Raw genomic sequence first — 13,308 nt, forward strand, 5'->3', positions numbered from 1 at the left:
GCCCACAGTTTCCTGTTTCCAGGCACACCCCTCTCCCCCGTCTCATCAAGGCCACTCCTGAATGTGTCCCCGCTAGGGACATCCTGGGTCCCTAGGCAGTCTGGGCCTCATCGCTGAGTTCCAACGCCGGTACCCGGGGCAACCAGGTATGCACCCAGGTAGGATGCCAGGTGTCGCCCCTAGAGGGGGGGTACTGTCACACCCTGATCTGTTTCACCTGTCTTTGTGCTTGTTTTCACCCCCCTCCAGGTGTCGCCCATCTTCCCCATTATCCCCAGTGTATTTATACCTGTGTTCTCTGTTGCCAGTTTGTTTTGTTTCATCAAGCCTAACCAGCGTTTTCCCCGTGCTTCTGTCTTTCTCTAGTTCCTGTTTTCTAGTTTCCCAGTTTTGACCATTCTGCCTGCACTGACCCTGAGCCTGTCTGCCGTTCTGTACCTTGTGACACTGCCCTGGATTACTGACCTCTGCCTGCCCTGACCCTGTCTGCCGTTCTGTACCTTTCGGGCTCTGGTCTGGATTACTGACCTCTGCCTGCCCTTGACCTGTCTTTTGCCTGACCCCATTTTTGTAATAAACTTTTGTTACTTTGAAACTGTCTGCATCTGGGTCTTCTCATGAGCCTTGACAACTAGAGAATGTACAGTGCATTCGGAAAGTATTCAAACCCCTTCACTTTTTCCACATTTAGTTACGTTACAGCTATATTCTAAAATAGATTAAATCGTTTTTTCCCCTCATCCATCTACACACAATACCCCATAATGACAAAACAAAAACAGATTTACATATCACATGTATTCCGACCCTTTACTCAGTACTTTGTTTAAGCACCTTTGGCCGTGTCACGATCGTTATATAAATAAATGGACCAAGGCGCAGCGTGAGTAGAGTTCCACATTTTTATTCAAGTGAAACTTCCCAAAACAACAAAGAATTAACGAACGTGCAAATACGTAGTGCAAATACGTAGAGCACATAGGCACTATACAAAAACAATATCCCACATCGCAGGTGGGAAAAGGAACACACTAAGTATGATCCGCAATTAGAGGCAATGATTATCAGCTGCCTCCAATTGGGAACCATACACACACCAACACAGAAACACAACACCTAGAAAACCCCCTAGTCACCCTCTGACCTATTACACCATAGACAACCCCGAGGGCTCTCTATGGTCAGGGGGTGACAGTACCCCCCCTGAATGCCGGAGGTGATAGGGAGTTGGCATGCTGTGATAGGGAATTGGCATTAAAAAAAAAGTAAAGAAAGAAAGCAAAGCAGACCTGAGCTTGAGAATGTCTACATAGTCTGGGAGAGGGTCGACCTCTTTGCAGTCACTATGGCCCCTGCTGTGGAGAATACCCTCTTGCTTGTGTCCTTGCTCATAAAGGTCTCCCCGAAAAGCTCCTTCATGGCCAAATGATTTTGTGGAGGAGATGCCTCTGAGTCTGCTCCTGTCGGCTCTGTGGCTTGACCCTGCAGAAAAAAATGACTTGATCTATTAAACTAATTATTTAGTTTCATATTTCATATAACTATAATTGTATAAATAACTTTTAATATGCCATTGTAATTCCACATTTAAAATTGATTGCATGTAATTCACTCTTATTTATTGTTTTACCTCTTCAGTGGCCACAATCTCAGTAGTGAGCTCACTGTATGTTTTCCAGCGTGGGGCAGGGTCTAGGTGAGACAGGGATTTGAACCTTGGATCCAGTGCAGTAAATCTATGAAGGTAGTCCTGTACATTAGGGGGGGTATCTGGGGTTCAGGTCCTCTCTAATGGCAGCCTTGGCATCTCTAGTGATGGTGCTGTCTTCCTCACTTGCGGCCATGAATTGTAGAATCCTTGTTTTCAGAGGTAGGATCATAGACACAGACAGTGCCATTTCAGTGCTTAATTATGATATTTTCCTGTTCATAAAGATCTGGCACGATCTTCATACTGCAGTTAGTGCGCCAGGGGATTTCGTAGTGTGGCTCAAGCACTTTCACCGTATTTTAAGTTTTGTTTTCCACAACAAAATATGGACTCATGTCTGCAGCGATAAACATCCCAATAGATTTGGTGATGGCTTTAGTTCGGTCTGATTCTGCAGCAAAGGACTGCTTAAATGTCGCAGTGAGAAGTTGTGTCTCTTGGCTGAGTTGGCTCCCGTCACTGACACACCAGGCTGATGACGCTTTAAATGTGTGGCCATGATCATACCGCTTTCTCGTGGCACAATGCCTAAACACCGTAATGGTGTTGTCCACCACCCTTCTTCCGTCATCGTATTTGACAGGGAAGCCAAAATGCTCCCATACATGAGACTTGAATGAAGCGAGAGGCTTTTCCAGTTCTTCAGCTTCTCCGCTAGCCGTGGCTGTCACTGCTCTTTTTTCTTTGCAACGCGAGCATCCAGGATTGATTCGTTGGGATTCAACATGCCCCGTTCACGTGAACAGTACACGCAACTGCTTTAAAAAAAAAAATCAAATCAACCTTCAGGCGTCAGAGTAGAACACAGCACGCATCTGTCTTGTCTTTATCTTTTCACTGCAACCCTGCATCGAGATTTAGGGAATTATTACTTTGAAAAGTAACAGCGGCAGTAAAACTGTAAGGATCACCCCCCACGGTTCGGCACCCATGTGAACCGCCGATCAATTGCAAAGTTTAACCATCATAGTGTGAAATACAGTTTTACGTAACGGATCAACTACGGTCCGTTGCACCACCCGTCTGAATACTTATGTAAATATGATATTTCCATGTTTTATTTTTAATATATTTGCAAAAAATTCGTAAAACCTGTTTTTACTTTCTCATTATGGGGCATTGTGTGTAGATTGATGGGGACAATGTTTTATTTAATCAATTTTAGAATAAAACTGTAACGTAACAAAATGTGGAAAAGGTGAAAGGGTCTGAATATTTTCCAAATGCACTGTATTAATGTCTTTCGAAAAGAAGGACACTTAGAGGGGTTTTCTGGGAATTTTCTTAGTGAAGTGAAACTGCCCCATGATGCTCTCAACCACTAGACAGCACAAAATAGCCCTATTAGATTATGAATAATTTGTGGGGCTGGGGTGCAGCCCCATATTACAAGACAACGGACACACCTTTATTCCTCTCTCCTCACCTCTCTTTATCTTGTCTCTTCTTCCCTATCCTCACATCTCTTCTATCTCTCATTGAGTTGCATAAATATACAGAATACAAGAATGAACAGAACTTAATTCTTGAATTTGATTAAACACATGCATTGAGAGAACTACCCCAACCCTGCATTCTAGATTATTAGGCTTGATTACCTGTCTGAGTGTTCCATGGTGCAGAGTAGAGACCTGGTGACATGTGTAACGTTACAGGTTATATGATGACAGAGTAATATCTCTCCATTAGAGACTTCCTGTAGTAATATTTTTGTAAGTTCTGTCCCAAATGGCACCCTATTCCCTTGTGCACTACTTTTGACCAGAGCCCTAGATAGTGCACTACTTTTGACCAAAGTCCTAGCCCTGGTCAAAACTAGTGCACTATGTAGGAGTGGAGTGTCATTTGGGACTAAGACAATATCTCTGACTGATAATGATGGAGTGATGATAAAAAAAGGAGAGAGGAGGGGTGAGTGGAAGGAGATGAGGAAACACTTGCAATGTGTAAGAATATAAATGCTTGCGCATGTAGCATCGGTCAGACAAACAAGTAGCCTACCAACTTCAGCATCTCTCAAGAGTCACTGGACACAGCACCGACAAACAATTAACTGGGACATGACTTCTACATACTGTAAGTCGGAGGTCACACTATTCTACCGTTCTACCTGGTCAAATAAACTGGGTTGTGTTTTGTATTTTATCACTAACTCCTCTCTTGCTCTCCTCCTTCATTCAGACCTCTCACTCCTCTCCGTGCTCGTGGTGATGGTAGTTAACGGGAGTCCCGTGCCCAGCGCGCCAGGTTGGACCTCTGGAGAGGAGCTCGCGGTAGAATCGTTCTCCGGTGAACCGGGCGCGCCGCCGATATGGGAGAACGTGATCAAGGTGATCAAGCTGCTCGTTCAGGAAGTGATCAACTTCCGAGACCAACAGGTGAGTTGTTTTACATGTACTTTGTATTATATTGTAAATGGCTCTTCAAACGTTATAATTGAAAACAACAATACTAACTTTGAAAATAATAAATTAAACCAATCTGAAAAGTCTAACTTTTATTCCTCCTTGTGTTGTAGTTTGTGGAGGAGTTTCAGAAGCCAGTGGAAGAGATGTCATCATTCATACAGTACCAGGTCCCTTCCATCCCCACACACCTCTCCAAGACCCCCTGCTCCGCCTCAAACTACAACAAGGTATAGATAAAGTTGAATGAATGGCTAAGACCTGTGTCTGGAATTAAGTCCAAATCATGAAGCCAAGCTATTCCTTTTGTGATCTAAATGAAAAATCCTAGAAATGAAACCTTGAGGCAGCATCATTTTGTGTCTGGTTTCTCTCCTTGTTTCTTCCTTCTAGATGAATCTAGGGAGTACTTTTTTATTTGTATTAATTTATTCAAAAGTATTTGTTGTCCCCTCCTATAGGAGGCATGTCTGCAGAAGATCAGTCATGGTCTGCAGGTGTACCATGTTCTTCTCCAGCATGTTAAGGCTGAATACCCACAATCCACCCTGCTCCCCTCTGTCATGCACCAGACTACTGTCTTGATAGGCCTGTTCAAAGACAAGGTATGTAATAGTTATATTATGTTATAGTACTACTTAAATACAATCATTATACTACTTCATTATACTACTTAAAGGTGCAATCTGCAGTTGAAACAATAACAAACCTCCTCACCGCCACTGTTTTGGTAAAGAGCTGAGGGACGGGCCTGGACAAATGTAACTATCAAATTCATAGACAGAGCTATGGATGCAAGGACTGACCATCCATGATATCAAAACTAAATGTAATTTTTATTTGATTTTTTATTTTACAAACATTGGAGTAAGAAATGACTACATATAATTTATTTATAAGTCCTAAAATGGATGTAGCAACTGCAGATTGCCCCTTTAAATACCCTTTAGAAAGTTGACTTTCATTGTGGGCAGATTTTCCCAGACTTGCTTTAGTTCCAACAGATACCTAGGATTTAGCAAAATCTTGTGGCACACAGATGACCTAATGTATCATCTCTTTCTCTAGATGAAGGCTGCTGAGGTAGTAGAGGACCTGTCTGCCAGTGAGAGGGAGCGTGTGCTGGGTGAGGTGTCTACAGGGATAGAGTGGGAGAGGAAGACCAGCGTTCACGCCATCCTTAGGGAACTACGTCACTTCCTGGTCGACACCAAGACAGCCCTCCGCGCATGGGGAAGAGGGGCGAAGGCTGCCAGTAACCATGACATCACGATGGTGGGCAGAGGTGTGTTAGATCAGGCTTGGAGTAAAAACCTGCACTGATGTCTTATTCTCTGAATCAGCTGTTTATTTTTATTTATTGAATGTAATACTTGACGGAACTTCAAAACAAAGTTATTTATATATTTATTCATGTATTTATGGTTGATGAAAAATGTATTGAATTTATTTAATCTGATTAATTTATTTGATCTCGAGCAGCTTTGTGCCTCTTGTACCCAACTTTCGAGAAACTTGTTATAAAAATACATATTTATATATTTTTTATAGCAAATAGTGTTATTTATTTTCACACAAATGGACTCAATGTATTTTTCTAATTATGACATGTTGGTGGATTTCAAGCACAGACTTAAATTTATCTCTAAGTGCCTTTACAGTACATTAGTGACTACATTGATTGTGACTACTACTAGTTTGATCGTTGTAGCCTTCAATTGTCCAATTAACAACCAACCATATTAGCAAACTTATTTCATTTCAAACTTAACATTTCTCTATTATAGGTTACTTATCGTAATGAACGATATCAGCAAAATGCCTGCGATAATTGATCAGTATGGTCGGTGTCGATAATTGTTAGTTCATCGTCCCAGCTCTAACTGTGACAAATGTTTTGGATATAAAAATGAATAATAAATGGTATCTGAGAGAATAGAGAAATGTGTTGCTCATATGTTGCTCACTAAACATTGTTTCAACATGATGGTTATTTTCACATGTGGTCATCACAAAAACAAAAAAAATCTATTTCCACTTATCGGTAGGTGTCATTCTGTCAGCAAGACGCATACATTAATTCAGGCGACAAGAATGTGTTGACTCAATGACAATCGCCAAATGTCATTACACTTTTTGGTATTTTTTAACAGATGCTTTTTTCCATTAATCAAGCGGCACGAGTGCATGGAATTATTTGAGTGGACGAACATGCGAAGGTAGCCTATTTTAAGTTATTTGTTTGACAGTAGCTAGGTTTCCATCCAACTGGAGAGATTTCGTTTTCCCACCAGTGGTGTTTTTCACTTAAGTTCTCATATACTGAATAAAAATCTAAAGTTCAATGTGTTTCCATCGCATTTTCAACTCTACCGATAGTTTTGTCACAAAAACTTAAATAGCAAATGTGCCTACTCTGGTCTGGTGTCATGCGCTCTAGCCAAAAGCTCGCAGATACAGTGCGGGTAGGCTAGTCTACATGAGAAATTGATTAAATTATTTAGGGGGGAAACTATCTACACACAATACCCCATAATGACAGAAAATACAGGTATTTAGATTTTTTTTAAAAATATTTTTATTTATTTATGCAGTATATCAAATTTACAGAAGTATTCAGACCCTTTACTCAGTACTTTGTTGAAGCACCTTTGGCAGCGATTACAGCCTTGAGACTTATTGGGTATAACACTACAAGCTTGGCACACCTGTATTTGGGGAGCTTCTCCCATTCTTCTCTGCAAATCCTCTCAGGCTCTGTCAGGTTGGATGGGGAGCGACACTGCACAGCTATTTTCAGGTCTCTCCAGAGATGTTAGATTGGGTTCAAGTCCAGGCTCTGGCTGGCCCACTCAAGTACATTCAGAGACTTGTCCCGAAGTCACTCCTGCGTAGTCTTGGCTGTGTGCTTAGGGTCATTGTCCTGCTAGAAGGTGAACCTTCGCCCCAGTGTGAGGTCCAGAGCGCTCTGGAGCAGGTTTTCATCAAGGATCTCTTTGTTCTTTGCTCCGTTCATCTTTCCCTCGATCCTTTCTTATCTCCCAGTCCCTGAAAAACATCCCCACAGCATGATGCTGCCACCACGCTTCACCGTGGGAATGGTGCCAGGTTTCCTCCAGAGGTTGGCATTCAGGCCAAAAAGTTCAATCTTCGTTTCATCAGACCAGAGAATCTTGTTTCTCATGGTCAGAGTTCTTTAGGTGCCTTTTGGCTAACTCCAAGCAGACTGTTGTGACTTTTACTGTAGAATGGCTTCCATCTGACCACTTTACCATAAAGGCCTGATTGGTAGATTGCTGCAGAGATGGTTGTCCTTCTGGAAGGTTCTCCCATCTCCAGAGAGGAACTCTGGAGCTCTGTCAGTGACCATCGGGTTCTTGGTCATCTCCCTGACCAAGGCCCTTCTCCCCCGATTGCTCAGTTTGGCCGGACGGCCAGGTATAGGAAGAGTCTTGGTGGTTCCAAACGTCTTCCATTTAAGAATGATGGAAGCCACTGTGTTCTTGGGGACCTTCAATGCTACAGAATTATTTTGGTACCCTCCCCCAGATCTGTGCCTCAAGACAATCATGTCTCGGAGCTCTACGGACAATTCCTTCCACCTCATGGTTTTTGCTCTGACATGCAGTCAACTGTGGGACCTTAAATAGACAGGCGTGTGCCTTTCCAAATCATGTCCAATCAATTGAATTTACCACAGGTGTTCTCCAATCTAGTTGTTGACACATCTAAAGGACGATCAATGGAAACAGGATGTACCGGAGCTCAAATTTCAAGTCTCATGGCAAAGGGTTTGAAAAATACATTTGAAATACAAAATACAAAATACATCAAACATACAAAATTACATTTGCAAACATTTTTAAAAACCTGTTTTCGCTTGGTCATATTTGGGTAGTGTGTGTAGCTTGATGAGGGAAACAAATTATTTAATACATTTTAGAATAAGGCTGTAACTTAACAAAATGTGAAAAAAGTCAAGGGGTCTGAATACTTTCCGAATGTACTGTAAGTTATTTCATCTGTAGCCTAATAAAAATGCACATTTTCCCAAGTCGTAGTTGGAGGACCACACACCATAACATCCCGTGACTCCAAGTTTACTTCGATATGGGTTATCATATAAATATTTGCGCATAAAGGCGTTTCCACCACCATCTCTCACAAAATTAATTTTACAGACACAAAAAGATCACACTTTGTCTAGCGTATTTTGCTTTGTCGACATTTGGAAAGTTGACCGACAAATGTTCTGTTTCCATAAGGCCAGTCATGACATTTTTTGCCCGACATGTACTTTACCCCCATAAAAAGGTTGGTTGGAAAGATGGTTAATTAATAAGATGAAAACGTCATGACTGGTTGTGTTAATGAGACATTTAAAAGATAAATGTTTTTTTTTTTTACCGTTTACCGGATTGCTTTAGGCTACTATTAGGCCCATAAAAATGTATAGGTTCCATGAAAAAAATAGAATGTCACGGTATAAATCGAAAATCAAACCAAACAGTAATCTTCTCTCAAAAGGTGATTTATAGACCAACTCAGGTCCATTTTCAACCAACAGGCAGACATTTTATACAGGATGATTTAAGGTAAATAGACAAACACAGATCCATGACCAAATGAAAAGACTAGGTTTTACATGTTTCCAAACTGACAGGAAACAAAATGAGAGAAAAATGGTCCGTCACCAAGCAGTAAAGGTGCAGTTTCAGAATAAGATGTCCATCCCGCCATTTGGTGTTTCAGAGTGAGAGGGAATTCAGCGCTTCAGGTCTCCGACCCAAACGTGAAGTGACAAAGAAAGTTCCAACCAGCCTAAAATATATGGGCCATATAGAAATTGTTGAGGGAAAGATGGCATCCACTTCTGTGGTGACAGCTGGGAGTCACATGACCATTGTGGGAGGAGGTGATTGGGTGGGTCAGGGTTGTCCTTAGCCCCACAGCAGACTGGAAGAGAGAAAACAAGGTCAGAGGTTACATTTGTCTTAATGGCATGGCCAGAGATGGTAGAGAAAGCAAGACACCCCACTCCCTCCTCTAGGGGGTGCCACAGGGTGAGACATCTCTCTGGCAATTTTTTTCTGGCCGGGACAGGTGGGCACAATAAGTAGAGCAGAGCCATCTATTCCCGCTCTCGCGTGAGCATGCCAGATATTACCGAGGAACCATGAGATCAGGCAGGAAAAGCATGCTCACACGTAAGTAGAAATGCCCACTTAGACAGGAACCATGACCATTTCTTTCAATGGAAAACAGCCTGAGTAAACAATCTTATTTATGGTATTGCTACCTATTCCCTATATAAATGCACTACTTTGACCAGAACCATTGGCACACTATTCCTTATGTATTTAACTACTTTGCCCAGCGTCATGATACCGTATTCAAATCAAATCAAACTTTGTCACACGCCGAATACAACAAGTGTAGACCTTACCGTGAAATGCTTACATACAAGCCCTTAACCAACAGTGCAGTTCAAGAAGAGTTAAGAACATATTTACCAAATAAACTAAAGAAAAATAACACAAAGTAGAACAATAACGAGGCGAGCATAAAATGAATTAAGCTCGTCTGGTAGGCTTGAGTCACTGGGCAGCTCGCGTCTGGGTTTCCCTTTGTAGTCCGTAATAGTTTTCAAGTCCTGCCACATCCAACGAGTGTCGGAGCCGGTGTAATAGGGTTCAATCTTAATCGTGCATTGACGCTTTGGTTGTTTGATGGTTTGCAACATTATGTACAAAATAAGTTACAAACAAAAACAAACCAAATAGCACAACTGGTTACGGCATGTAAAACATCAGCCAACTTAACATTCCCTGTTCCCAGATGGCCAAACCAAAAACAGACAGACACACACAGATGGACAGACACACACAGAGATGGACCGATAGACACAGCGCACCTCAGGATGTTGGGCTCCGGCATACCAGGATCCCCCCCTCGTGCGAAACCTGTACATCAAAAACAAAAGAGAGCAGTGATGAAGAAAAGCAAATCATTGTAGAAACATTAATTGCACTCCCGAGCTTCGTTTTTCAAAGCCTGCGTAATGTGACGTCTGTTCATATCAGAGCGGTTTCCAATAAAACAATCTCAAACACAAGTGATGTAGTTATCTAGCATCAGTAGCGTGTTCCTGAGAAGAGGTGAACATGCCTGTTGCGTGGCCAGCTCTTGACGTGTCATAACATTCCGAACTGGAGCTTCAGACGGACAGCTTTGGGATTTCCCCACCCACCCACCCACCCACCCACCCCTCCCTCTCTCTCTCTGTCTCTTCGTCCACCCCAATCTCTCCCTCACGTTTCCCCGCTCTCTTATCCCTTTTAACCAGCAGTTCTCCCTGTGGTCCAATAAAGATGTCCGGGAAGGAAAGTGAATGTTGGAACTGACTACCCTAATAGCTAAGACATATTGCAAAGATGAACGGCTAAAAGCTGTGGGTGTCAACGAATGGTGGCGATTAAACATCTAGAATCTTCTGGAAATTAACTGATTATGACAGCCAATCTTCTGGTCAGAAGCGATAGGACAGCCACCCGCTGCTTCTGACTGTTGAGGGTTGGGTAAATTGTAGGCGTTAGAGACTAAACACGTTGGGGTCAGTTCTAATTTAAGTCAGTCAATTCAGGAAGTAAACTGAAATTCCAATTCAATAATTGAAAAAAATTGGCTTCTCAATAAACCCGAAATTGAGAAAATATTATTCCAATGTTTTTCTATTAGTTAATGTCAAAATTCCAATCTCTTCCTGCCTTGATCGACTTCAATTCAAACTAACCCCAACCCTAGTGTTGAGTCTCCAACACCTACTATTGGACCTGAGAGAGGGGGAGGGGAATAGAAAATAGCAGCAATGCTCTATGAATTAACTCATAAGTCACATTTCGGTTTCTGCAACACTTCATTCACTCATGCTAGAACATTGCATCAACGTCCTCAATCCTGACACATGCAGACATTCTGGGTTTCCCCATCACTTTCTCTGAAGATAGTTAGCGTGTGTGTGTACTGTGTAGCCATGCCAGCTTGTGGCACTCAGGGTTTCCCCAGTGTAATTATCTCCCTCCCAGAGAAGCTGTAACTATTTCCTTCCTACCCTGGAGCTAAATGTAACTACTGATCAGGTACCGAAACTGGCAGGGTCCTCCGTGGCCTACCCTGGGTTAGCTGTGGTTAGCATTAACATTAGCCCAGCCTGTAGCAGGTTGATGACAATAGCAATCTGCACTGGTCTATGAATACATGTCATGATGCACGCACACACTAACCCTCAGTTAGCACATACAGGGACACACACTAACCCTCAGTTAGCACATAGAGGGACACACACTTGGAAAGTAGGGATGCAGTTAAGAGGGAGAGGGGTAGAAAGTGAGAAGGCAGTAGGAGAGGTTGAAGAAGGAAAGAAGTAGAGAGAGGTGTTGCTGGACAGAAGGCAGAAAGTCGGGCTCACAGTCTCATGAGGTAGCCCTGCTTGTGATTTAAAAATCAATCTCACCCTCGACCCAAGAAGGAATTTCCTATTGGGTTAACGAGTGAACATTTTGTTTTCTCCCCTAGCACTACACCACTGATTCAAATAAGGGTAAACCCATTTGAATTCAATCACTTTTTGAAGGCCTCTTTTGAACTTCACCAAACCTTCCATACCCATTGTAGAAGCGCTCATAAAGTGACTTGGGACCTGAATGCCAAAACATTTGAGAGATAAAGGGGCTGAAAGTTGACCCATTTTGCATACCCCACCATACCATAAGATATCCATGTCATCACTGGAAAAGATAGATGGTTGTCAAAGCATTTTATAGGTTCTGGGGGGAAAAAAGCATATTTTGTTATATAAAATTGACCTTTCCTCCTTTGACATTCAACATGATTCATTTAAAAGGTCACCGGTGTCCCAGCTAAATTGCAGTGGTAAGGTATGTCAATTCTATGAAGTCTATTTTATGATTGAAATGACACCTACCCTGTATTCAAGAGCATGTTGTGTCTCAACTGGCACAACACAAAAACCTCAAATGATGTGAACTAGGGTCTAAGCAACAACAATATGCTAATATGAAAAAAATCTAAGTTAACACGTTTTTACATTGACGTAAAAGGTTTAAAAATGACTATAATAAAATAGTTTGACAACACTAAGCTTTTAAATTATATCAAACGCAACCGTTTATATTTTCGAGTGATGAAGACAGATTTCTCATGGTATGGTGGGGTATGAAAAGCGGACACCTTTTTGAGCCCCTTTCATCTCCTGAATGTTTTGCCCTTCACGTCCACCTCTTCAATGGGAAAACGTATCGAAAGTTGTTTAAATCTAAAGGGATGCTGTCAAAAAGTTATTGAATTCAAATAGATTTTCCCATAGTCAACTCAAAGTTTCCATTATTTTTATCAGCTCTGTAGTGCTAGGGCAAACGTTTGGGAAACGCTGGGCTTATGGTTAAGATGTTGGTTTCTCCCGTGGGAGATCTCACCCGAGAAACACGCAAAGCCGCACAAACACACCGACCAACAGCAGGAGTCCCAAACGTGTGTTTTGCCTAATTTTAGTTAGCTAGCTTCCCTTGACAGCTGGGGTGTTCCTGCGGTAGCTAATTCAGGAAATGTCTCACTGGCTTCGTTTCCCCATTCACACCCCTGGCTATGATCACCGACCACTGTGAGCTGGCTGTGGTTTAGCTGTTATATGACAGAGTCCCCGGGCCACAAATCTCCATACATTTTCGGACGTTGTTTAGCTAACTGAAATTGGGAAAAACATAGAGCTGATTATGCAATTCCAAATGCATGCAGTGGTCGCGTTACACAAACGAGGTTCCCCTAACTTGAATTTGTTAATCATAAACAAATACTGTCACTTGGACATACCCCCCTACCCGAACTGCTATCACTCTAAGCTAACCGACTTGCCACATACTGACCAAGGTAGAGCACCGTGGGGATGAAACCCCAGCGGATGACGAACTGTCCGGCCTGAAACACCGTCTGCAGCCGCTGCTTGGTCTCTTTGCTGAGCTTCGCCATGGTAGCTAGTTGGTTCACTGGTTCTGGTTCTGAAGGACGTGAAAAAGAGGAAGCCGACGCATTGCCGTAAAGCGTGGCATGTGGTTTAGATTTTTTGCGATAGTTGGTTCAATCAGAAATATGACGAGCGCCACTTTGTGGACGCAA

The 13,308-nt window shown here is 42.4% G+C and overlaps 2 protein-coding genes across 2 annotated transcripts; one reads left to right on the forward strand and one right to left on the reverse strand.

The window, feature by feature from the left end:
• Window positions 1-3,627: 3,627 nt before the first annotated feature.
• On the forward strand, window positions 3,628-6,196 carry LOC110496949 (interleukin-6-like). Its single transcript, XM_021572949.2, has 4 exons — window positions 3,628-4,089; window positions 4,230-4,346; window positions 4,578-4,721; window positions 5,185-6,196. Exons 1-4 carry the CDS (start codon window positions 3,670-3,672, stop codon window positions 5,437-5,439), a joined length of 936 nt encoding a protein of 311 aa, XP_021428624.2. The 5' UTR covers window positions 3,628-3,669; the 3' UTR covers window positions 5,440-6,196.
• Window positions 6,197-8,523: 2,327 nt separating this feature from the next.
• Window positions 8,524-13,249, reverse strand: tomm7 (translocase of outer mitochondrial membrane 7 homolog (yeast)). The gene is made up of 3 exons (XM_021572480.2): window positions 13,059-13,249; window positions 10,031-10,079; window positions 8,524-9,072 (listed from the first exon to the last, which is right to left on the reverse strand). Exons 1-3 carry the CDS (start codon window positions 13,159-13,161, stop codon window positions 9,057-9,059), a joined length of 168 nt encoding a protein of 55 aa, XP_021428155.1. The 5' UTR covers window positions 13,162-13,249; the 3' UTR covers window positions 8,524-9,056.
• Between the last annotated feature and the right edge of the window lie 59 nt (window positions 13,250-13,308).

This window comes from Oncorhynchus mykiss, chromosome 18, assembly GCF_013265735.2.
Source record: "Oncorhynchus mykiss isolate Arlee chromosome 18, USDA_OmykA_1.1, whole genome shotgun sequence".
Lineage (NCBI taxonomy): Eukaryota > Metazoa > Chordata > Actinopteri > Salmoniformes > Salmonidae > Oncorhynchus > Oncorhynchus mykiss.